The sequence below is a fragment of the Orcinus orca genome, chromosome 15 (genome assembly GCF_937001465.1).
Source record: "Orcinus orca chromosome 15, mOrcOrc1.1, whole genome shotgun sequence".
NCBI classification, from domain to species: domain Eukaryota; kingdom Metazoa; phylum Chordata; class Mammalia; order Artiodactyla; family Delphinidae; genus Orcinus; species Orcinus orca.
Genome location: NC_064573.1, coordinates 79,676,996 through 79,701,276, shown reverse-complemented (window position 1 = coordinate 79,701,276; position 24,281 = coordinate 79,676,996). Strand labels below are relative to the sequence as shown.

At 44.9% G+C, this 24,281-nt stretch overlaps 1 protein-coding gene across 2 annotated transcripts in view; it reads right to left on the bottom strand.

Annotated features, from left to right (window-relative positions):
• Positions 1-16,800, bottom strand: part of TMEM233 (transmembrane protein 233) — a 41,745-nt gene extending 24,945 nt beyond the window's left edge. Inside the window, exon 1 of one of the 2 annotated variants that reach the window (XM_049698215.1) lies at positions 16,419-16,800. In XM_049698215.1, the coding sequence (XP_049554172.1) occupies positions 16,419-16,604 (186 nt within the window). In that variant the 5' untranslated portion in view covers positions 16,605-16,800. The remainder of the gene's footprint in view (positions 1-16,418) is intronic. The other variant, XM_004276748.2, reaches the window with a different exon arrangement.
• Positions 16,801-24,281: the final 7,481 nt, after the last annotated feature.

Genomic DNA, 24,281 nt, shown 5'->3' with positions numbered 1-24,281 from the left:
CAAATGTCCTTGTTTCTTTTAAAATTTACTAGCCCAAGCCCAAACCCTGTTCAGATTCTTTACTAACTGAATACCCAAAACCTAAGTTTGTCCTGTCGCTTCTTCACAAATTTATTGTTTCTTTGTCTGAAAGGTATAAAAGCTGCCTACCTTGGCCACTTCTTTGGTCCCATTTCTAGAGAACTCTGTGTGCACGAATTAAAATTTGTTTCTTTTTCTCCTGTTAATCTGTCTTGTGTCAATTTTATTATTAGTCCAGCCACAAGAACTCAAGAGGGGTAGAGGGGGAAAATTTCCCCTCCCTGACAAAGCCAAACATGAAAGATCACATGATGTATGATTCTATTTATATGAAATATCAACAATGACTAAATTCACAGAGACAGAAAATAGATTAGTGCTTGCCAGGATCTGGGAGCACAAGGGGATGGGGAGTGACTGCTAACGGGAATGGGATTTCTTTTAGGGGTGGTAAAAATTTATTGGAATTAAACAGTGGTGATGATTGCACAACCTCGTGAATATACTGATACCAAAACCCACTAAGTTGTACACTGCTTTGTTTTTAAAGAAACAAGACCAAGTGACAGAGCTTTTGCACAGTGAGGGCTCCAGTGGCTCAATGATGGAGCCCAAGGAAACTGGCAGGATCTGGCAAGAGATGGTGGCAGGGCTTAGAATCAGCATGGGGGTGCCTGGCGGTTACCCCAGAGCCCACCGGAAGCAGCAGCCAGGCCTGCATGTGTTAATGGCAGATTAGACTTCTGTGTGAGCATGTGAGAAACATCTCCTAGAAATATGGAAAGAAATTCTGTGGGGAGTTGATTTAGCAGGGAGGGATAAAACCCAGTGAATCCTGGGCTATTGTGTAGAAATGTAAGCCCCATTTAAATGCACAGGTCATTAATGCCTAGGGAAACTGGGATCCAGACAAAAACAGATCGAGCTTCAGTGACCAAATTAACTTTGAGTAATTGTTCTAATTTGGAATGACGGTCGAAGTAAGAGTAAACCAAGAATTGATGCTAAATCTGGGAGCAGGCTGGCTTGAGACCAAAGCAAAGTAATGGTCTGTTAAGAGCTCTTGTGTGACATCCCACTGGATAACAGAGCCCTACCTTTCTTTTTTTCTTTTTGCAGTACGCGGGCCTCTCACTGCTGTGGCCTCTCCCGTTGCAGAGCACAGGCTCCGAACGCGCATGCTCAGCGGCCATGGCTCACGGGCCCAGCCGCTCCGTGGCGTGTGGGATCTTCCCGGACCGGGGCACGAACCCGTGTCCCCTGCATCGGCAGGCGGACTCTCAACCACTGCACCACCAGGGAAGCCCCCTACCTTTCTATTTTGTGGCCTATTCTGGGATTCCTTCCTGGGGGAGTTAAATCCATTTTAAGTGGATGACATAGATGTCATAGCACATGTCCCTGGAACACACAAAACTTATTCCACCACAGGGCCTTTGCACCTCCTGGCTCTGTCCAGGTCTTTCCATGGCTGGCTAGTTCTTATCCTTTAGTCTTTGCCCATCACCCTTTCTAAAGTAGGTTTTCCTCACCACCTGCCCTCACTAATCCTTCTCTCATACTTCCCTGTTTATTCTCTTCACAGTGCTTATCACTCTGAAACGATCTCGTTTATGTGCTAACTTGCGTATGGTCTGTCTTCCCCGACTCGTATGTAAGTTGCCAAAGAGCTGAGACTTTGTCCCACTCGACAAGCAGGGGAAGGCGGTGGTTGTCCTGTGCTGCCCATGGAGGATTGGGTAATTCTGCCCAATTTGGGGGCAGAGTAGATCCCTTTGGTTGTGAGTCTGAAGCCACATGCTCCAAACATCTCCTCTGTTTTATTTCCTGTGTTTTATTTCTTAAGTGATTCAGAATTCTTGAGGGGAAGCAGTGTTTAATTTGCTGACCTAACATGTAGACTGCTTTTAGTCACGAGAACCTGTTAGCTCACAGATGTCCAGAGTGTCAGCTGTGTTTATCTACCTGGTCGCCACAGTGTCTGGCACATAGTAAGTGTACAAAAACTGTTGAATGAATGAATGTGTGAGAATCCCCGTTCCCTGCTTTCTACCCTTGAGAAATGTCAGCTGAAAATTTCCCAGGTCCTGTGCCACCTTCTCTAAGGGAACTGAGCACACTCAAGTGATGCTTCTTTGTGTTGACTTAAATCTCTCCTCCCTCATCTGAATTCCTTCTCCCAGCTTTTCTCTTTGAACTTCAGAGCTAACTGCCACGCAATTGGCTTCCTACCGTGGTGGCAGGGGCGAGGAACGGCCATAAGTGGAAGAGAAGCCTGGCGACCCAGGTTTTCTCTGTCTTTGGCAATGCAGATGCCTGTTTGCCACATCCTGCCTCCTCTGTTTTCCTTCTCATTGATAACGGGTCTTGGACTTTGCCACAATCAAGCACAGATGTGGAAGAGATTTTTTGGGGGGGTTCATGGGATGTCTGACGTGACGGAGACATCCTCTCTGGTGTCTGCTATTTCCTTCTGTTGGTAGATCCTTACTGAGGAGACAGTGTGGCTCAAGGGAAAATATTATGAACCACGTGTCCTTCAAAAGCACGAAGAACTCATCTCAGGAGCATCAGGGGCCTTCTAAGTGGGTGAGAGACAGAACAAACAAATGGGCTTAACTATGGAAAGCAGTATGGAGGTTCTTGAAAAAAATTAAAAATAGAACTACCACATGATATAGCAATTCTACCCGTGCGTATATATTCAAAGGAAATGAAAACAGGATCTTGAAGAGATATCTGCACTCCCATGTTTATTGCAGCATTATTTGCAAAAGCCAAGATAGGGAAGCAACCTAAGGGACCATCAATAGGTGAGTGGATAAAGATGTGGTATATATACACACATACAATGGAATACTATACAGCCACGAGAAAGAAGGAAATCCTGCAACAACATGGATGGACCTTGAGGACATTAGGCTAAGTGAGATAAGTCAGACAGAGAAAGACAAATACTGTATGATATCCCTTATATGTGGAATCTAAAAAAGCCAAAGTCACAAAAACAGAGAGTAGAGCAGTGGTTACTAGGGGCTGGAAGCTGGGGACCTGGGGAGATGTTAAGTGTACAGATTTGCAACTAGTAGATAAATAAGTCCTGGGGATCTAATCACAGTATTGTGATTATAGACAATACTGTATTATAAACATCAAACTTCTAAATATCAAAGAGACTAGGTCTTAATTATTCCCACCATGAAAAAAGAAAAGATAATGATGTGACATAATATAGGTGTTAGCTAATGCTATGATGGCAATCGTATTGCAATACATAAATGTATCATATCAAAATGTTATACATGTCAAACTTACACAAAATTACATGCCAATTATATCTCAATTTTAAAAAAAAAAGTGGGATTATATTAGTGGAGGTGAGCTTCTGCTTAGGTAAAACCCCAGTAAAATCAGACCCAAAACAACAAAACTGCTATTTTCTAACCATTTCCTTTGGGCAGAAACTGTGCTAAGCTGTGCTTTCTCTATCCTTAGAGATTTTCAAGACTAGAACAAAACATCAGAATAAAATAGCATTTGTCTTGACTGAGCTACAGAGCTGACCATTTCAGCTGGATAAGAACGTATGGGGCTTCCCTGGTGGCGCAGTGGTTGAGAATCTGCCTGCCGATGCAGGGGACACGGGTTCGAGCCCTGGTCTGGGAAGATCCCACATGCCGCGGAGCAACTAGGCCCATGAGCCACAACTACTGAGCCTGTGCGTCTAGAGCCTGTGCTCCGCAACAAGAGAGGCCGCGATAGTGAGAGGCCCGCGCACCGCGATGAAGAGTGGTCCCCGCTTGCCGCAACTGGAGAAAGCCCTTGCATAGGAACGAAGACCCAACATGGCCAAAAATAAATAAATAAACAAACCAATGAACCGACATTAAAAAAAAAGAATGTATGATGTAGAAGTAGCACCACCTTCAAGGTGGAGAAGGATTCACTTATCTCCCACTACCCCTCTTCCTTCTTGCTGAAGATTTTTATTGTCTTTAGAAAAATCCTTATTTCTGACTAGAAATGAAGTCTAAACATTTATTATAGAAAAATTGGAAAATAGTAAAAACTTATTATAGTAAAATCTGAAGTTATAATAGCCAAGATTTACCAAGTACTTTGCATATATTATCCTATCGCATTCACAGGGCAACCCCTTGGAGGTAGGTGATATATATTTTTTTAAATAAATAAATTTATTTATTTTTGGCTGCATTGGGTCTTCGCTGCTGCGTGCGGGCTTTCTCTAGTTGCAGCGAGCAGGGGCTACTCTTCATTGCGGTGCACAGGCTTCTCATTGCAGTGGCTTCTCTTGTTGTGGCGCACAGGCTCTAGGCGTGCAGGCTTCAGTAGTTGTGGCACGCGGGCTCAGTAGTTGTGGCTCGCGGGCTCTAGAGCGCAGGCTCAGTAGTTGTGGCGCACGGGCTTAGTTGCTCCGCGGCATGTGGGATCTACCTGGACCAGGGCTCGAACCCGTGTCCCCTGCATTGGCAGGAGGATTCTTAACCACCGCACCACCAGGGAAGCCTGGAGGTAGGTGATATTGTTTCCAATTTACAGATGAGGAAACTGAGGCTCGGAGGTTAATTAGCTTCATCAATGTCACCTGACAGCAAGCAGGGAGCCAGGAATCAAACCCTGGTGGACCTGATAATAGCATTTGTGCCCTTAACCTTTACAGTTATAACACTGTCCATATTCCTGCCACTTAGAATCATTGTAGACATTTTGGAATGCTTTCCATACTTTTCCCCCCATGCATGTTCATGTGTGTGTGTGCATATAGGTGTGTGGATACTTTTAACTGACAGAATGTGTAAGAACGTGTGCTCTTACTGCATACACAACTTTATATTGTCTTTTTTCCCCACTTGATCTTTTACTTTAAACATTCCCCTGCATCATAAAAATTCCTCAAAAGCATGATTCTAACAGTTATAAAATATTCTATGTTCTAAATGTATGTATTATAATTTAGTCAATCTCTTCTGTTGGAATCAATCTTTATCTCCATCTTTAATCTTTCACATTTAAACCACAACAATGACAGACATCAATTAAGCAGTTACTCTGAGCCAGGCACCATGATTCATGTATATTAACTCACTTCATAATTCATTTCATAACTAATGCTGGGACGAACATGTAATATGTAACGTTATGCCTCTTCATTTAGTTAATTTTTTTAACATCTTTATTGGGGTATAATTGCTTTACAATGGTGTGTTAGTTTCTGCTTTATAACAAAGTGAATCAGTTATACATATACATATGTTCCCATATGTCTTCCCTCTTGTGTCTCCCTCCCTCCCACCCTCCCTATCCCACCCCTCCAGGCTGTCACAAAGCACCGAGCCAATATCCCTGTGCCATGCGGCTGCTTCGCACTAGCCATCTACCTTACGTTTGTTAGTGTGTATATGTCCATGACTCTCTCTCGCCCTGTCACAGCTCACTCTTGGTGAAGCTTTCTTTGTATAGATCTTGCTTGTTTCCTAGGTTTATTTCTGGTATTTAAATTTTTTATTTGCTATTGTGACTTTGCCAGTATTTTGATCTATCGAGTTCCCAATACTGAAATCCTAATTTCAGAACATGTTCCCTTTGCTTCAAAACACCTATTCTCTCTTTCAAAACCATGCTCATCTTTATCATCCCTTTATCTCTAGTAGATATTTGCCTAATGGGAAGTAAGTAAGGTTTTCTCTTTCTGTCTGTGTATGTGTCTCTCTCTCTGCCTGTGTTTCTCTCTCTCACACACACACTCACTCACACACCTGTGCAAATTTACATCCATGTCTGAACATAGTCGGAGATACTTCTGTCCAGGTGTAAGAACTCTCTTTATATAGATCAATATTGTCTTAGATCCCAAACTCCCAGATAGCAGGTTCCATCAAAATAGCCTGATGGGGCTTCCCTGGTGGCACAGTGGTTGAGAGTCCGCCTGCCGATGCAGGGGACATGGGTTCGTGCCCCGGTCCGGGAAGATCCCACATGCCGCGGAGCGGCTGGGCCCGTGAGCCATGGGCGCTGAGCCTGCGCGTCCAGAGCCTGTGCTCCGCAACGGGAGAGGCCACAACAGTGAGAGGCCCGCGTACCGCAAAAAAAAAAAAAAAAAAAAAAAAATAGCCTGATGGATGTGGGTACTCGGTAAATATTTTTAGTAATAATGTCTGAGTTTTCAGAGGACTCTGGGGTTTCCTGTTTAGATTTTGCTTGCTCCTAAGTTTCCTTGCCTAAAGGTAGTGCTGGGAATTCAGAAACTAAGCGTTTAGATCATAAGGCACAGTTCCTTGTCATCACCATTCATCTATTCATGCTAATCTGTCTCCTTCTTGGGCTTCTGGGCTGTTTCTCTCTATAAATATCTTCAAGGACAAGTGAGAATTGCCCTTTTGCCCGTCTATCACTAAAATAAAAAAACTAGAGAGAAATTCTGCCAGGCTTGATGGAGAGTATTACATGAATGTTTCTTATATCAATGGAGCAAGGCTATTAAAAGAAAAAGCTCTCAGAACATCAAAGCTGTGTTCCTATCCAAGGGCAAGCACAGTCATCTGATTATAATGCTTCAAGAGGCCAGACGGTAAACTTCATGGGGGTGAGGACTGTCATGTTTGATTTTGTCCACTAGGGTCGCCTTTCAGAGCCTTGTTTCCTCATGGATAACCGGGGAGAACCGCTTTCGTCTGTGTCTCGCTGGAATTTTGTGACGAACAAGTGGAATTGTGTCCATATGAAAATGCTTTGAGAAGTAAATACATATGGAAAAATGTAATAATACTAACAATACTAACAGCAATAGCACACTATCAAAATTATCCAGAACAAAGAACAAATGAAGTTATCAGAAGAGGCAGTTAAATATAGGAGGTGTCCTTTAGTTTGGGGAATAGAAAGCATGAGGTAAAGGGTAAAGGAAACAGAAAGACAAATTTCTGAATTCCACCTGTAGAAAAGAAGCTAATGAGGGAGGAGGAACATCAGCAGAAGTCTGGCTGGGGGACACATTACAAATATCTGCGTTGGGACTTCCCTGGTGGTCCAGTGGTTAAGACAACGCACTTCCAATGCAGAGGGTGCAGGTTCGTTCCCTGCTCAGGGAACTAAGATCCCACATGCCACGTGGTGTGGCAAAATATATATATATATATATATATATATCTGTGTTGGGCTCAGTATCAAAAAAAACCAAACAAGCCAGTCAAAATATGGGCAGAAGACCTAAATAGACATTTCTCCAAAGAAGACATACAGATGGCCAACAGGCACATGAAAAGATGCTCAACGCTGCTAATTATTAGAGAAATGCAATTCAAAACCACAATGAGTTATCACCTCACACCAGTTAGAATGGCCATCATCAAAAAGTCTACAAACAACAAATGCTGGAGAGGGTGTGGAGAAAAGGGAGCCCTCCTACACTCTTGCTGGGGCATGTAGATGGGTGCAGCCATCATGGAGAACAGTATGGAGGTTCCTTAAGAAACAAAAAACAGAGCTACCGTATGATCCAGCAATCCCACTCCTGGGCATATATCCAGAAAAGGTGAAAACTCTAATTCAAAAAGATCTATGCACCCCAATGTTCATAGCAGCACTATTTACAATAGCCAAGACATGGAAATAACCTAAATGTCCATCGACAGATCAATGGATAAAGAAGATGTGGTGTCTGTGTGTGTCTGTGTGTGTGTGTGTGTGTGTCTGTAGTAGAATATTACTGAGCCATAGAAAAGAATGAAATAATGCCATTTGCAGCAACTTGGATGGACCTAGAGATTATCATACTAAGTGAAGTCAGACAGAGAAAGACAAATATCATATATCACTTACGTGTAGAATTTTTAAAAAATGATACAAATGAACCTATTCGCAAAATAGAAATAGACTCACAGACATAGAAAACAAACTTACGGTTACCAAAGGGGAAAAAGAGGGGGAAGGGAGAAATTGGGAATTTGGATTTAACAGATACACACTACTATATATAAAATACATAAACAAGGACCTATTGTATAGTACAGGGAACATTCAATATCTTGTAATAAACTATAATGGAAAAGAATCTGAAAAAGAATATACATATAAAGCTGAATCACTTTGCTGTACACCTGAAACACTGGAAATCAACTATACTTCAATAAAAAAATAAAAGCACAACATCTGAGCAGGAAAATAAAAAACTGTGTTGGAAGAAAGGTAGAGAGGTGGGTCTTTAGGCAAGAATGTTGGGGATGAAACACCCTGCATTATTACTCTAATAGCAACAACGGATCAACTCATTAAAAGTGAGAACCAATGCATCATTAAGAACAGTATTTCCCAAAGTGTGTTCTGTGGCGTATTAGCCTGAAGATCAAAAGATGCTAGGCCACATGCTTAGTAAATGTCCCATGGTATACTGTTCCAAGAGCCACAGGAAACAGCGGTTGGCCAAAGGCTTCACAAGACCTCCAAGGAAAGCAAACAGTTCACTTTTGCTTAACTTAGCATTTGACTTCTCAATTTTCCCCCGTATTCCCTACCCTTTTTTTATTGATAAAACTTGTTTATATCAGGCAGAACCAGTTGTTTGAGAAGCATGGTTTTGGAAAATATGGTTTAATTCCTGAACTTGCAGAACTGGAGATTTCAGATATATTCAGGCTCCTGCTCTGAAGGCATCATACTTCTGGATGAGCAGCTTTGAACTGAAGAGTGTTAGTTGAGAACAGAAATCAATTTCCAAAGGTGGACCCACTGGCCTGCAGTGTGTGGGGTGCTGGTGAGCTCCAGATGAGCCAGGAAAGCTATCCCTGGGAACCAAGCCTTGGCTAACTTCTCAGCAATGCTTGGCATTAGCCTGGGTCTCCTGGATATTTTCCAAAAAAGTTTTGGCAGAAACACAGAACAGAGAGGGGAAGGGAGTGTAATCCTCAGAGATAAAGGTAGGAACAAATTTCGGCCTCTGGAGCCATTCATTCATCCATCCATCCATTCATTCATCAAGTATACATTACTTATCAACACTGTGCTAAGTTCCTGGAGCTAACAGTGCAGCCGCAAGGGGTGCAGAGAAGGAAAGGCACTCTGAGAGAAATCTGTTCAGAGTATAGTGAGTACAACCTAGGGTGAGGGCAACAGGGCAATCAAGAAGGGCTTCACGAAGGAGGTGACTTTCCAGCTGAGCTTTGAAAGAGGAGTGAAATCTGCATTTTAACAAGAGCTTCAAGTGGCTATATTTTGAGGAGCACTGTTCTAGGATATGAGCCCTCCTACCTGGCCTTCTCTTGAGGACTAGTTGAAGGTGTCCTTCAAAGTCATCGTTAAAATTCATTACAAGTCATGGATAAAGAAAGTGCGGTAGATACATACAATGGAATATTACTCAGCCATTAAAAAGAATGAAATAATGCCATTTGCAGCAACATGGGTGGACCTAGAGATTGTCATACTGAGTGAAGCAAGTCAGAGAAAGATAAATATCGTATGCCTCTTATATGCAGAATCTAAAAAGAAATAGTACAAATGAACCTATTTACAAAACAGAAACAGACTCACAGACTTAGAGAACGATTTATGAGAACAGACTTATGGTTTCCAGAGGGGAAGGATGCAGGGAAGGGATAGTCAGGGAGTTTGGGATTGACATGTACATACTGCTGTATTTAAAATGGATAAGCAACAAGGACCTACTGTATAGCACAGGGAGCTCTGCTCAGTGTTATGTGGCAGCCTGGACGGGAGGGGAGTCTGGGGGAGAATGGATACATGCATACGTATGGCTGAGTCCCTTTGCTGTGCACCTGAAACTATCACAACATTGGTAATTGGCTATACTCTAATATAAAATAAAAACTTAAAAAAATTTATTACAAGTCAGACATAGTTTGCTTATTAACGAATGGCAAACTGCACCTCAACCATGGCCTGCTTTGCCAACTCATCTAATAGCTGCTGTTTTGTTATCTGGGCAATGTTTAACAACTTTGGGAGGGACTTTCTTTCTTCCTTAACAACAACAAAAAAACCTTTTTATTATGTAAACTTTCAAACATATTAAAAAATTAACAGAATAATGTAACAAAACTCCATGTTCCCATAACCCAGCTTCAACAACCATCCATTAGTGGCCAATCTTGTTTTATCTGTATCTCCCATATTATAACAAAGCCATTATAAAATTTTATCAGTAAATTAAAATGTTTTCTTTTTTCTTTTTTTTTTTTTTTTTTTTGTGCGGTACGTGGGCCTCTTACTGTTGTGGCCTCTCCCGTTGCGGAGCACAGGCTCTGGACGTGCAGGCTCAGCGGCCATAGCTCATGGGCCCAGCCGCTCCGTAGCATGTGGAATCCTCCCGGACCGGGGCACGAACCCGTGTCCCCTGCATCAGCAGGCAGACTCTCAACCACTGAGCCACCAGGGAAGCCCTAAAATGTTTTCTTTTACAGGAACACACAGATTATCATCTTGTACCTCTAATAATCTAGGACTCATTAGATTGAAAGGACCTACTGAAAGGATCCTAATAGCAGTTTAAACTCTATGTTCCCAAATACCAAATGTCAGTGGCCACCCTCTGTCACATATTGGGGAAACTTATGAAAGTAGCCATCCAGGCAAGGGGCTGCTTGGGTGAGGCGCATATCTAAAATTTATGGGTATTGGGGTTTCCCTGGTGGTGCAGTGGTTAAGAATCCGCCTGCCAATGCAGGGGACACAGGTTCGAGCTCTGGTCCTGGAAGATCCCACATGCCGCGGAGCAACTAAGCCCGTGTGCCACAACTACTGAAGCCTACGCGCCTACAGCCTGTGCTCTGCAACAAGAGAAGCCACCGCAGTGAGCAACCTGTACACCGCAATGAAGAGTAGCCCCTGCTCGCTGCAACTAGAGAAAGCCCGCGCACAGCAACGAAGACCCAACGCAGCCAAAAATAAATAAATAAATTTATTAAAAAATAAAAATCTATGGGTATTTATAATAGAGCTTTCCAACAAAGCTGACACAATTCAGGCAAGGTCTCTGTCACCTGAAACCATCTTAACACTCTTCAGAGCTTCAAGCACAGGAATTCATAAGAAATAAGTCATAGGTGTCCATAATATTAATAACCTATTTCTCAGATGACAATGATGTGGAAAGAGCCACAGAAGGAAGAGAGAAATCACACTGAGAGACCCAACGAGCTACAATATTTAGAGCTTCAACTTGTAAGCAATGTAAGCCTCCTGGGTCAGCTACCTCGACCAAGATCTGTTATTTCCAAGTTCTGCCTTGGTCACTGAAAACAACAACAAAACCCAAAACAAACAAACAAAAAACCATCAAACCCCCCAAAAAACGTACACAAAAAACACCCCCCTTCTAAACCTACTGAAGTCCAGTTGAAACACAGCGTTGACGGATGAGCCCTGGTAGAGCCTGGGTCAGATAGAAAGAACGCCCAGTTTGGTTTGTCTTTCATCCTGTGGATATTTACTTTCTTTTTGACCACAGACCTTGTCGTCTACAGCAGGTGTGGTCAGGCTCTGGGCAGGACTGTGGCTTACTGTGCCAGCCCATGTCCAGATAATGGATTTTGACAATGGCTTCAGATCAATCATCCATTATCAACTGCATCTTCTGCTGGTTTATGAGACCTGTTGCCTTGTTTTGAGGATTTCTCTTTGCCTTTTTTTTTCTGTGCTAGAGCCATTTTCTGGATCCTGTGTCTTTCTCTTTCCTGATTTACCTCCTTGTATTCAGGGAGCACATCCTCCCATAGTTTTCTGAGAAAAGGTATATGTCAGATGTTTTTTTGAGATCTTGAATGTCTGAAATTAATATTTACCTTTAGACCACAGCAGTTATTTATTCCAGTGACACATTTACTGGTCACTGTTTTTATTTTTTATCAAATTTTGCTAGTCTCAATAAAAACAGAAAAACTGCTACTGCTACTGGAAATGGGAACGGCTGGTATCCCTAAAATATCTGCATCATCATCCTGATTGAGTTCATCATCATGATCATCAATACTTATGAGTTCTAGCTGTGTTTTGGGTAATGCCATGAAACCATTTAACTTTTATCATTTAATCTCCACAACAGCCCCTGAGTGGGTACTGTCACAACCCTTAGCTTACAGGGTTGAAAAATTAAGCCTCAGAAAGATTGAGACAGCTGCATGAAATCACAAATGTAGCAAAAAGCACAAAAGGATTTGAACCTCGCTGCTTGGTATCTAGACAGATTCTGTTGGTGTGAGGGACAAGTTCTGTTGAAAGAAGGCTTATAATTCACCTAATTAAAACTCATTGGCTATTTTGTATCCGTACTTAGAGTGACTGAATTGGTTCAACTACGCAAAAGACTGTATCATAACATCATAAAAAATGGAGGCTCCGCATGGACTCACTTCCAGTCTCTTGAGCCAGGCAGCAAATTCCAGCTACAAAACCAACAGGCTAAATTTGCCAACACTCCTGCAACTTGCCTGGAACCTTTTTTCTTCCAGAGGGCAGAGAACTTGCCGATCTTATTTACCACTTGACAGAGGTAAAGGAGTATACCAATGCCTGGAATAGAGCCTGGCATATAATAGGTGCTCAATAAATATTTGTAGGATGAGCAAACATTCTTTCTCCAGGGTAAAAGCCATGTGGATAGTCTCCAGCATTCTATCTTTCAGATGGAATAAACAGAGATAGCCAGGGATGAGCGGGACCACAATGCATGAGGCCTGAAAACCACCCTGGGCTTTACTTTCCAAGCCATGTGCTGCATCTGTGTGGAGGAAGGGTGCCATTTTCAAATTCACATGTGCAATGTGGGCTGGCAATGGCCCAGTCTGGGGGAGATTCTTGAGATATGTGTCCCTGAAATTGAGTACAGTTAAGTGCACTGCAACAAACAGACTTTCAGTACTTGGGAGAAGCAAAGACTTTCATGTCCCCGCCTCTGACAATGCTTGACCCACCAGTGTTTCAATACAACAAACCATATTGTACTGATTCTCATCGGTGGTGCACTGCCTCACAACCAGGACTCTATTAGCTCTGCACGGGATGGTTAAAAGAGCACAGATGCCCACAGCTTGAAGAACACTCTTCTCCAATGTATATTTTTCACAGTAGTTTTATTATCCCCTAGCACCTACTTCAGCTCTGGGATTTTACAGAAGACTTCTCAGGCTTGGTTTAATAAATAAAGATATCGATTGTTTTGAGATTGCTGGCTCTTTTTACAGTTCTGGGAACTAGTTATATGGAGCCTTGTCAGTAGGCATCATCTCCCAGTGTTTACTGATCGGGGTGCTATTGAGTTTGGGGTAGGTCAGTTCTTCATTCGGGCGACAGCCTCCAGCACTGTAGAATATTAATACTCTTAGCCCCTCCCCAAATGCCAGTAGTGCCCCAAATCACTGAGATACACAAATACTCCCCAATATGTCCAGGTGCTTCCATGGGGAATAGCATCACTATTTAGTGCCTCAATTTATCACAAATTACAGATGAGTAAGATCTGAAAATAGCCAGGATTGAACATCACAAGACTCCCTAGGGAAAGAACACACCTGGCATTTGGTGGGCCACCTTCCTCTTACACACCCTTCCACTTCCTCTTCATACTTTGGAGTTTTTATTATGAAACCTGTCAAATCGGGATGTGCACTGTTTCAAAGGGAAAAAGCTTCCAGTACCTTAGAAGGAGTGCAATGAGGAGGGTGTAGGAAGCTGTTTCTAGAATTTGGATTTCATTAATTTGATGTTCTGTTTGTTTTCATACATGGCATATGATGTTTCCAGATTCCAAATCTATCCATCTGTCTGACAATTATTGCCCGTACCTAGCACAAAGCTGGTGGCTTGACACGCTTTTCTTCTGTTTTATCCTTACAACAGTTTTGCCTCCACTTAAAACACCTTTTACATTCTCATTTTCTAGGTGAAGAAACCAAGGCTTTGAAAGGGTATGGAACTTGGCCATAGTCAACTTTCTGACTCCAGTGTCTACTTTCTGACAACAGAATGGACTCTTGCTGTAAATCTAGTGAAAAAGTCTTGGTGGAGGGAATGGGGATGAGGGGACCAGAAAAAGCTTTCTATTCGAAACACGTACAAGTCTTATCCCCCAGGACACACCAAGTAGCATCGCTAGCGTCCAACCTGTCACCACCCGCTGGAGTTTTAGCTCATCTCAGATGAATGTGGGGTGCGGGGAGCCTTTGCAGGCAGTTGGGAAAGGGGTAAATCGGCTGTCGATTCATTAATAAACCAGGACAGAGTGTGGACACCAATACCAGCCAGAGAGTCTGCTGCTGCCTGGAGAATGTGGCTGCTGCATCCTCCACCCTGCTTTGCTGCCAAAAACAAAAAGAACCCAAGACTGGATATCTTGGGAGAGGAAAGGAGGAAACTGGCTGGTTGGTCCAAAGGAACCTGGAACGGTGGTCCCGGGGCTCCAGTACAGGATAGAGCAGCAGGAGTAAAACAGACATTGTGATCCATTAACACCATTCATTCAGGCATTCATTCAGGCATTCATTTTGTAATATTTATTGGGCATCTACCACCTGTCAGATTCTCTTCTAGGTAAAGGTACAGCAACAAAAAACAAGCAACAAGCAAATATCCCGGCCCTCAGAGAGCTTATATTCTAACAAGGGGACACACACAGTAAGCATGTTAAGTGAAATAATATATCAGATGCAGACGAGTGCTCTGGGCAAAAACTATCGGGGAAGGGAGAATAGAGCTTGTGGGGGTTTGATTTTAAACAGCGATCAGAGAAGCCCTCAGCCAGTGACAAGTGAGGAAAGATCTGATACCTCCACCATGCTGGGCACTGTGCCAAGCGGGTCACACTTTATCTCATTAATACAACAACCCTAAGACATATGGCTTTGATTATTCTCATTTTACAGACAAAGAGACTGACGTTAAGAGAGATGCATACAGCTAGTTAGTACATGGTGGCACTGGGATTTGAACCCAGTTAGTCAGAACTTCAGCGGCTGAACGCTTGAATGTTGGTGCAGATAGCGTACAAACGGGGTCTGAGAGAGGGCAAGCTGCGCGTGCAAATGAGGTCTTCGCGTGTACCCACGAAGCGAATACGGAACCACCCACGGGCAAGTGAGGGCGGGCTTGAAGGGGGGAGGGGGCCGGCGGCTCTTGATCTTTACTGAGCTGAATCCGGACTCTCCCGGGTCTGTGGCTGGAGAGTTCGGTCAGGAGAGGTGGGGAGGGAGCTCAGTGCAAGGGTTGTCCCGGGACAGTGCCCGACCAGCTGCTCCAGTCAATAAGGTTAGGACCTCGCGGGCGCTCCTTGCCCTCCCGGTGGGGTTCGCACGGAGCTCCTACCTGGGCGGAAGAGGGCGGTGGAGGCGAGCTTCGGAAGGGGGGGACTGGAACGCTCAGAGAGAGGCACGCAGCTCGGGAGGCCAGCGCAAAGGGCGCGCGGAGCTGCACGGGGCGCGGGAGTCCCCAGTGGGTTCCCGGGAGCTCCCAGGCCGTAAGACCCAGCGGTGGAGGGGCGCCTGGGAGCCCTTGGGGGACACCAAGAGAGGCGGGCATAGGGCCCCGCGCAGGAAGTGAGAGAGGGACTACGACATGCTGGGGCAGAAAGAGTAAAAGGTGAGCTCGCACACTGCTGGTGAGAGGGGCACAGGGGTAGCCCAAGAAAGGCCTGGAGAGCGGGCTCACTGGAAAGCGGGGTCAAAGGGTGCCGAAGAGAGCCAGGCAGAGGGAACTGGCGTAGGAAGAAGTGCGAAGGGACGGGAGCCGCAGAGAGGGCGTGCTGAAGTGTGGGACCAGGGGCCTAGAGGACATCGGGGATCGCCTGGGGACCCTCAGAGAATGGCGGAGGCGGCGCTCCGGGCGCGGCAAAGAAAGGACTCCGCGCTAAAAGACAGAGACAGTGCCGCGCCCTGGAGAGGCCGAGCCCCGGCGGGGCGAAGAGCGGCGCGGAGCCTGCGTGCTCAGGGGACGGGGCGTGCTGCTGCCTGTGAGGGTGGCGCGCTTTGAGGCTCCAGAAAAACGGGTTGAGAAGAATCGGATGGGTCCCAGGAATGTCGGAGGAGGCCGGGAAAGAAGCGGGAATGTCCGGGGAAGAACCTCCCCGGGACGGAGAGAATGCACCACGGGCGCTGCTGGAAGAAGTGGAAAGCGGGCCTGGGGGAGGCTTGGGCCGGGCTCTGAGAGCCACAGGGAGCGCAGTGGCGGCGCTGATGGTTGGAGGGAGAGTGCGGAGAGCCCGAGAAAGGTGAGCAGGGGCTGCGGAGGACAGAACACCCCCGGTGCACGGGGGGCTGTGAGGAAGGGAGCGGCGAGGGCGGAGAGTGCGAAGAGTCCCTAGGAGGGGCCCCCAGGAGGGGCTCTACACGCCCAGGTCTCTCCTCCCTGGCTGCTGCGGGCCCTCGTTCACTCACCATGATGGAGAAGACTAAAGCCACGATGTTGATGGGGTACGCGGGGCAAAAACACGAGACGATGGCGAGCCACAGGTAGTTCTTGGGCATGGGCACGTCCTCCTCGGTCTTGTCATTCTCAGTGTTGGCCTCGGGGCTGCTGTCCAAAGCCCTCTTGAAGTCCGAGCTGGGAGCGGACTGAGACATGGGCGAGGCGCACGGTGCAGGGAGGCGGTCGGCGCGGTCTGGGGCTCTGGCCACGGGCTCCCGGCAAGTCGCTGAAAAGCCAGCGGCGCGGGGCTCCAGGGAGACGTAACCTCACCCCTCCGGCGCCCTTCACTTGCACCCGCCTGGCCTCAGGGACCCAGGCCAAGAGCCTCCGCAGGAGAGGGAGGGAGGGAGGGAGGGAGCGAGGGAGCGAGGGAGCGAGGGAGCGAGGGCGTGGGGGAGGAGACAGGGAGCCCGCCAGCCTGAGAAACAGGGGGAAGGCACTCCTTGACGACACACCCAGGGCCCAACAGGCAGACACCCAGACTCACACCTAAGAGTCCGGAGTAAAAGGAGGCTCAGGGAAGGGAATGCAAAGACTCTACGTTGTAGACTGGCTGACCTACAGGCTGAAGATGACCAGCTCATCTTTTTAAGCAGCTGAATTTGAATATATTCAGCGTCACAGCAGACGACACAGCTCTATCCAGTTGGCTATCCAACCCTACCGAGGTGCCCAAAGACTTATTACTTCCTCTTGACTTTAAGGATTAGCTTCCCCTGCCCCATCCTCCTTCTAAGACTTTGAACATTGAGCCCCACTGATTTCCTTAACAGGTGGGCAGGGAACAAGGTGCTCAGTTTGGGGCCGAACCCTTCACACACTGCACAGGGGGCCTCTGGAGACTGGAGTGGAGTGTAGACAGGCAGTGGGCACCACCCGGTCAGGGCCTGCCCCGGTGCCCTCCACTTTCCCCCAAGTGTGGAAACAAGGAGTCCTTCTCTGCTCCACTTTCCCACCTACAGGAAAGAGAGAAGCAGATAGATCTAACTAGTGTAGACAACCCAGGTGGTTACTGGGATGGAAAGGAGAGCCAGGGATCCACTTTGGGAACTGGGGTGAGGATAGCAATGGTACCAGTATCTGGGCAATTTACGAAAGACGGTATGGACCAGAACTGGGGCTCCGAACCCAGATAGAGCTGGGAAGTCATCACATCTGAGTTGAATGACCTCAGGAAAATTCCCTCACCTGACTGAGCTCCGATTTTTTCATCCAAAAGAGGTGGAATAATGAGAGACCCTGCCTTACAGGGATGTTGTAAAGACTATGAGACTGCATGTCAAGCCACGTTATTCTAAGGGCTCAATAAATGTTAGCTATTATTAGAATGATATTTCCCCCAAATATAGTCGTTATACAGTATCTCAAACCCAATATCCATTGTTGCAAATATTTCACGAAAAATCCAGATAGTCTCAGCTGGCAGGGTCACAAAGAAGTGCAAATAATTTTAGTGTGTAGAGTCTCAAAAAAAGTTGCTCACACCATCATACGGAGAGATGAGGTGAGAAAGTATTACTCATCTGCTCGGCTTTCTCAGAACATCACTTGATTATCTGGGATGCTCTCACTCATTTCATGGGCCACGGTGATTTGAATATCTACCTCCCTCACTGGACTGCAAACTCCCTGAGACAGGGAACTGTCTCGCTCATCTTTGTGTCAGCCCTTGGTACAGTATCTGGTATTGTGCTTAGCATAGCTTGCTGGGTGAACATATAAAGATGAAACATCACCTATATGTGGAATCTAAAAAAAAGATACAAATGAACTTATTTACAAAACAGAAATAGACTCACAGATACAGAAAACAAACTTATGGTTCCCAAAGGGGATAGCAGGGGTGGGGTAGGGAGACAGAGATAAATTAGGAGTTTGGGATTAACATATACATACTACTATATATAAAATAGATAAATAACAAGGACCTACTGTATAGCACAGGGAACTATATTTGATATCATGTAATAACCTACAATGGATACTGAAAAGGGATATCTATCTATCTACATATCTATCTGAATCACTTTGCTGTACACCTGAAAAACTAAATTAACTGTACTTCAATTTTTAAAAATGATTTAAAAAATGATGAAACAGTACAACAGTACCTTTCCCACCATGCCTTCTCCCCCATTTGGGTTGGTTAATCAAGTGAGAATAAGCCAGAGAATCAGATTCATCTACTGAGCTCTCGAGTAAGCCTTTGCCTCGGCTGTTACCTCTGCCTGGAATGGTGTTCCCCGAGACTGTCACACGGCTGCTCCTTCTACGCCTCAGCTGTCAACTGAAATGTCACTTCCTCAGAGAGACAGGGAGCTCTTTAGATTTATCTAGTGTAGGTCCCCATAATTATTATACATTTTACCAGCTTTTTTTGGGGGGGGGTGACATGTATCATTATGGTAATTTACTTTGTTTACTGGTTTGCTGTCTGTTCTTTCTCGAGACTATAAGCTCTGTAACCTGTTCAGGGCTGTGTCTCCAGCACTTAGAATTGTCCTGGTACATACCAGGAGTGCAAGCAGTAGTCTTGAATGAATGGATCAGAATTACCTGGGAGAAATGAAAAATGATTTCCGGATCTTGACCAAGATCTATTTGAATTAGAACTTCCCAGGGTGGCACCCCAGAAATCTGTATTTTGAATGCCTGAGAAGTCCGTATTTTTAGAACACTCCCCAGTGATTTTGACGGAACGGAACGTTTTCCCAAATCCCAATACTGTCTCTAGTTCGCAGGATGTAGGTCTGGATCTTTAGTTTTTAGGTTGCCTCTGGTGCCTCAAACTCAGCATGTCAAATGTGAAAATGTCCTCCCCAAGAACCTGCTTCTCAAGGCTTGGTCCTTGGCTAATGGGTCCCACCCATTTCTCTAACCTCCTCCCCGGCCAATCCTCTCCCCTCACTATGCCCAGTTTCAAGGGCCTTTTTTTTTTTTTTTCTTTTCATTTCTCAAGGAGTACACCTAGCCTCTTCCTATCCCAAGGTCTTGGACCTGCTATTCCTTCTTCCCGGACTGTATCCCTCCCTCTCCTCACCTTTTGTCTCCTCATTTTCAGAGCCCATCACCTCATGTATTTACCTCCTGAGAGAGTCCTTCCCTGACCATCATATCTAAAGCAGGCTTCCATAATCTTATTCTCCATCCTTTTATCCTATTTATCTCCTTCACTACATTACCACAACCAGAAACTGTCCTATTTATTTGTTTACTAGTTATTGTCTGTCTCTCCCACTAGAAGGTAAACTCACAAAAGCAGAGATTTTTGTTTGTTTGTTTTGTTCACTGTGGTGTTCCTCGTGCCCAGTTCCTGGCTCTTAATAGGTGTTCAGTAGATATTTGTTGACTCAATAAACTGTGCATGTAGTCATCCAAGTTAGGAACTTGGAGGGCATTATTACTCTCTTTCCTTCAGCTTCTACATGAACAATTCATCACACCCTACTGATTCCATGTCAAACATGACTCTTCACTCCATTCTTTTTTTCCCCATCCCCATGGCCAGTGTTCTAGTTGCAGCTCTTATCAACAATGGAAAGGCTCCAATGGTGGCTGTCTGAGCCATATGTGTGATGTGAGCCTGGTGATATTAGTTGGTGTGACTAAGCCCAAGGACTGGGTACCAAATGGAATTTTGCTGTTTCAAGGTCATGAACTGCACCATCCACTCCAACCCACTTGTGTCATCCAGGGAAATACACACAAAAAAGGGGTTGTTGACTCAGCATAGCCCATCTCCTCTGTCAGGAAAACAACTGTTGAACAGCGGTCCAACACTCTTGGAGTCACCAAACATTTACTGAGCACCTACTGTGTGCACTCAATGCATTCCCTAGATGCATCATCTCATTTAATTCCTACAGCACCATTCGTAAGATATGTGGAGAGGTTTCTTTTTTTTTTTTTTTGCGGTACGCGGGCTTCTCACTGTTGTGGCCTCTCCCGTTGCGGAGCATGGGCTCCAGATGCTCAGGCTCAGCGGCCATGGCTCACGGGCCCAGCCGCTCCGCGGCATGTGGGATCTTCCCGGACTGGGGCACAAACCCGTGTCCCCTGCATCGGCAGGCAGACTCTCAACCACTGCGCCACCAGGGAAGCCTGAGAGGTTTCTTTTTACAGCTGAGGAAACCTAGGATCAGATAGGTAAACTGTGTTGTGTAAGGCCTTATAGCTGAGTGGAGGTGCCAGGATTTGAACCAGGTCTAAGATACTTGTTCAGCTAGCAGGTCCAGGCAAGAGAGGTAGTTTGGCATCTCTGAAGTTTGCTGGAGTTATTATATTCTGCTCAGGGAAGATGGATTAATAGTTTGTTGACTGGTCTAAAATACAGCAGTGAAATTGCAATCACTTGAAACATTTACAATTAGATTGAAAAGAGAGTGCCCATACCAGAAAGTGCAATGTATATGGCGTTGATTCTTGAGGGATGCGTTAGACCACTCAGAAGGGGTTTCTAGCTCTAATTTCCTGAGCTTCACTAATTTTCTCTTGAGAGGTCAATTTATTGCTCTTGAATGAACCCTACTGGCTGATTGCTTAATAATGTGGAAATACCTTCCCTCTTTTAAAAGGAGAGAAGAAAGTGACTTCCTAATAGCCAGCGTAGGAGAGGGAAAAACTCACTCCAGCTTTCTAGATCCTGAGGTAGCAACTTACCCCTTTTGACCTTTGAAAAAAGTTTTACTTCCAAATGTAAAACTAATATACCTTCATTCTAGAAAAGTAGGGAAATGAATAAAAGCGTAAATAAGACGAGATATCACCTATATCCTACCATCCAGTGTTAACCACCATGAAAATAAGGGAATATTTCCTTCTAACCCTCCTACATGTTATATCACTATTAACGTTCTTTGTAGATGTTTTCATAGTCTGTATCGTTTCCTGTTAATTAGATGGATTATTACTTATGTAACCATTCCCTGATAATTAGCTATTTAGGTTCTTTTTAGTGGGTTTCTGTTGTTACACAAAACATGAAAAATGCTGTGATGGACATCTTGTGTGCCCAGTTATCAGCATTTGTGATCGTTTCTTTATGACTCATGATTTTACAGGGTAGACGTTTGTCTTTGAAAGGCAAAGAAAACAGACTTGCTGGTTGAGAAATTATAAGGTATGTACCAAAGGTAAAATTAAAATGTAGGCCAAGGAAACAATCACAGATTCAATGGACTACAGAAATGAGATGACTCAAATGAGATGAAATGAGATGGATTCAAAGAACAACTTCTCAGGCTTCCCTGGTGGCGCAGTGGTTGAGAGTCCGCCTGCCGATGCAGGGGACACGGGCTTCTGCCCTGGTCCGGGAAGATCCCACGTGCCGTGGAGCGGCTGGGCCTGTGAGGACCGCAAAAAAAAAAAAAAAAAGAAAAAGAACAACTTCTCAATGCCAAATGGATCCCTAGATCTACAATATTCAATGGGGTGATGTTGAATGTATGCTTTTTGATGTTAGTTGTATCTAGGATTCCATAATAGAGGAAGGGAGGGAGAGGGAAGGCGGGAAAGAGAGAGGGAAGGAGGGAGGGAGGGAGGGAGAGGGAGGAAGGGAGGAAGGGGGGGAGAGAGGGAGGGGGAGAGAGAGAGAGAGAGAGAGAGAGAGAGAGAGAGAGAGAGAGAGATTGAGAATCTGCTGATCTGTGAAAATGCAAGAGAAAGGTTCCAGATCTTCAGGAATGGTAAGAAGTTGAGTACATTTGCTGCCAGATTCTGCATTAGTCTCAACTACCTGGCTTTAGCAGTCATAAAGTAACTGCTATGGTCTCAGGGCTTTGCTACAAAAGAACAGTGCCTTTTTGGCTAATATTATTAGAAAACCATTTACGTTTCCAATTTCCAACAATTTTGATCCTCTCACAAGGGGGAAAAATGAGCAAAACAGGGGAGAGGGAGTATAAGGGTGAAACAGATTCTGTCCTGTTAATTTTTTAAACCACAACACCTTTTAATGAAACCACTTGAAGACTGAGGGACATAAAACACAAACTCTCTGACTTAAAAATCTTTTTCCCATTCATCCTCCATTGTTCCAGAGAAGAACTGTATCCAGCCTATAATTATATATATATATATATATATATAATAATGATATACACACATACATATGTGTACATATATAGAGAGAAAATGCTGTGTTTTGGACTATACTCTGCAACTCATGGATGCACCTGCTATAAAAAATTAATAAACAGAAACTTGAACTAAATAGAGTTGGGAGACCAGAAGGGGGAGCCCTCATGCCCTGTGATGATAACAGTGCCCAACAGGAAGAAGAAAGATTCCTCTTTTTTCCTGGCAAGGACTCAGCCAATGACAAGCCATGGACTCTTTGTTTCCTAGAGCCCTCCCACTGCCTCTTCCCCTCTATAAAAGCGTTCTCCTTCCCTTGCCGAGTGGGGACTTGCATGTGGCTCGCCATGTTCGCAGGAGGTCTCCTGAAGCAGAATCACTTGCAAAGAATCTGGACTGCAAACCAGATTAGGTTCTGAAAGGCTGAAAACTGACCCGTGGAATGGCAGCCTGGAGTAATGGGTGGTGGAGGTGCTAGGGGTGACAGCTGAGCAGGCTTGATCTGGTGGGGATTAGGAAGACTGAAGAGTAGACAAGGATTGCACCTACATGTGGGCTAGAGAGGGAGAGCTGAGTCTCTATGTTTGGAGTGTATCATTTGGTGCACCTGAGTTAAGGAGACCAGATGTTCTGGTTTTGTCAACCTGTATCACACTTTGTCAGTTAAGTCTTCTTATTCACTCAGTAATATTTATTTGAGAAGCTACCACATGTCAGGCACTATTTCAGGTGCTGGGGATATAGTGGCAAACAAGAGAGCCATGATGCCTACTCTGATGGACAAACAAATGAGATACTTACAATCTGTAAGGAAGGCAATAAAACAGGATAATGTGATAGTGAGTTGGGGGAGTGGAGTATTTTTTTAATTTTAAACTATTATTATATTGAGGTACAGTTGATTTACAATGTTATATAAGTTTCAGGTGTACAACACAGTGATTCAGAATATTTACAGATTATACTCCACTTAGAGTTATTATAAAATATTGGCTATATTCCTTGTTTGGTACAGTATATCCTTGTAGCTTATTTATTTTATAGGTAGTAGTCTGAACCTCTTCATTCCCTACCCCTATCTTGCCCCTCCCCTCTCTCCATTGGTAACTACTAGTTTGTTCTCTGTATCTGCGAGGGGAGTGGAGTATTTTAGATGGGGTAGCCGGAGAAGGGATGCTAGATACATTCTGGTGAACCCTAGAGCCACCCCCCACGTTCTTCCACCCTGTCCTCTGATCCCGTAGATTATCTTGAATGTTCTACATCCAGCCCAAGCAAATATGGCTCAGTGCTTGTTTTTGTTAATAAAGTTGTACTGAAACACAACCACACCCATTCATTTATGTATTGCTCTCCTTTTCTCATGCTACCATATCAGAGTTGAGTAGTTATGACAGAGACTGCATGGCCCCTAGAGCTGAAAATATTACCATCTGGACCTTTACAGAAAAAGTTTGCCAACTCCTGTTACATTTCAAGAGGCTTCCTTGCCCTCTGGTTTCAGATGGGTTTGGTCAACAGGGAATCCTGGCAGGAGAACAGAGGGAGAGAGGAGAACGATTTCAGGGTATTTTCCTCCAGGGCTCTCTCCTTGCTTGAGCTTGGTTGCCTTGAGCTGGTGACTCACTGGACAGAAGGTCAAAGCCCCTCTGGGGGCAGCCCTCTCCATGGAACTCTCCTTTTGGGTCCCAGACAGCCCCTGCTTTCTTCCCTTCAGACTTAAGAGGGGTACCAACCCCTCTTTTGTTCCTGCGGTA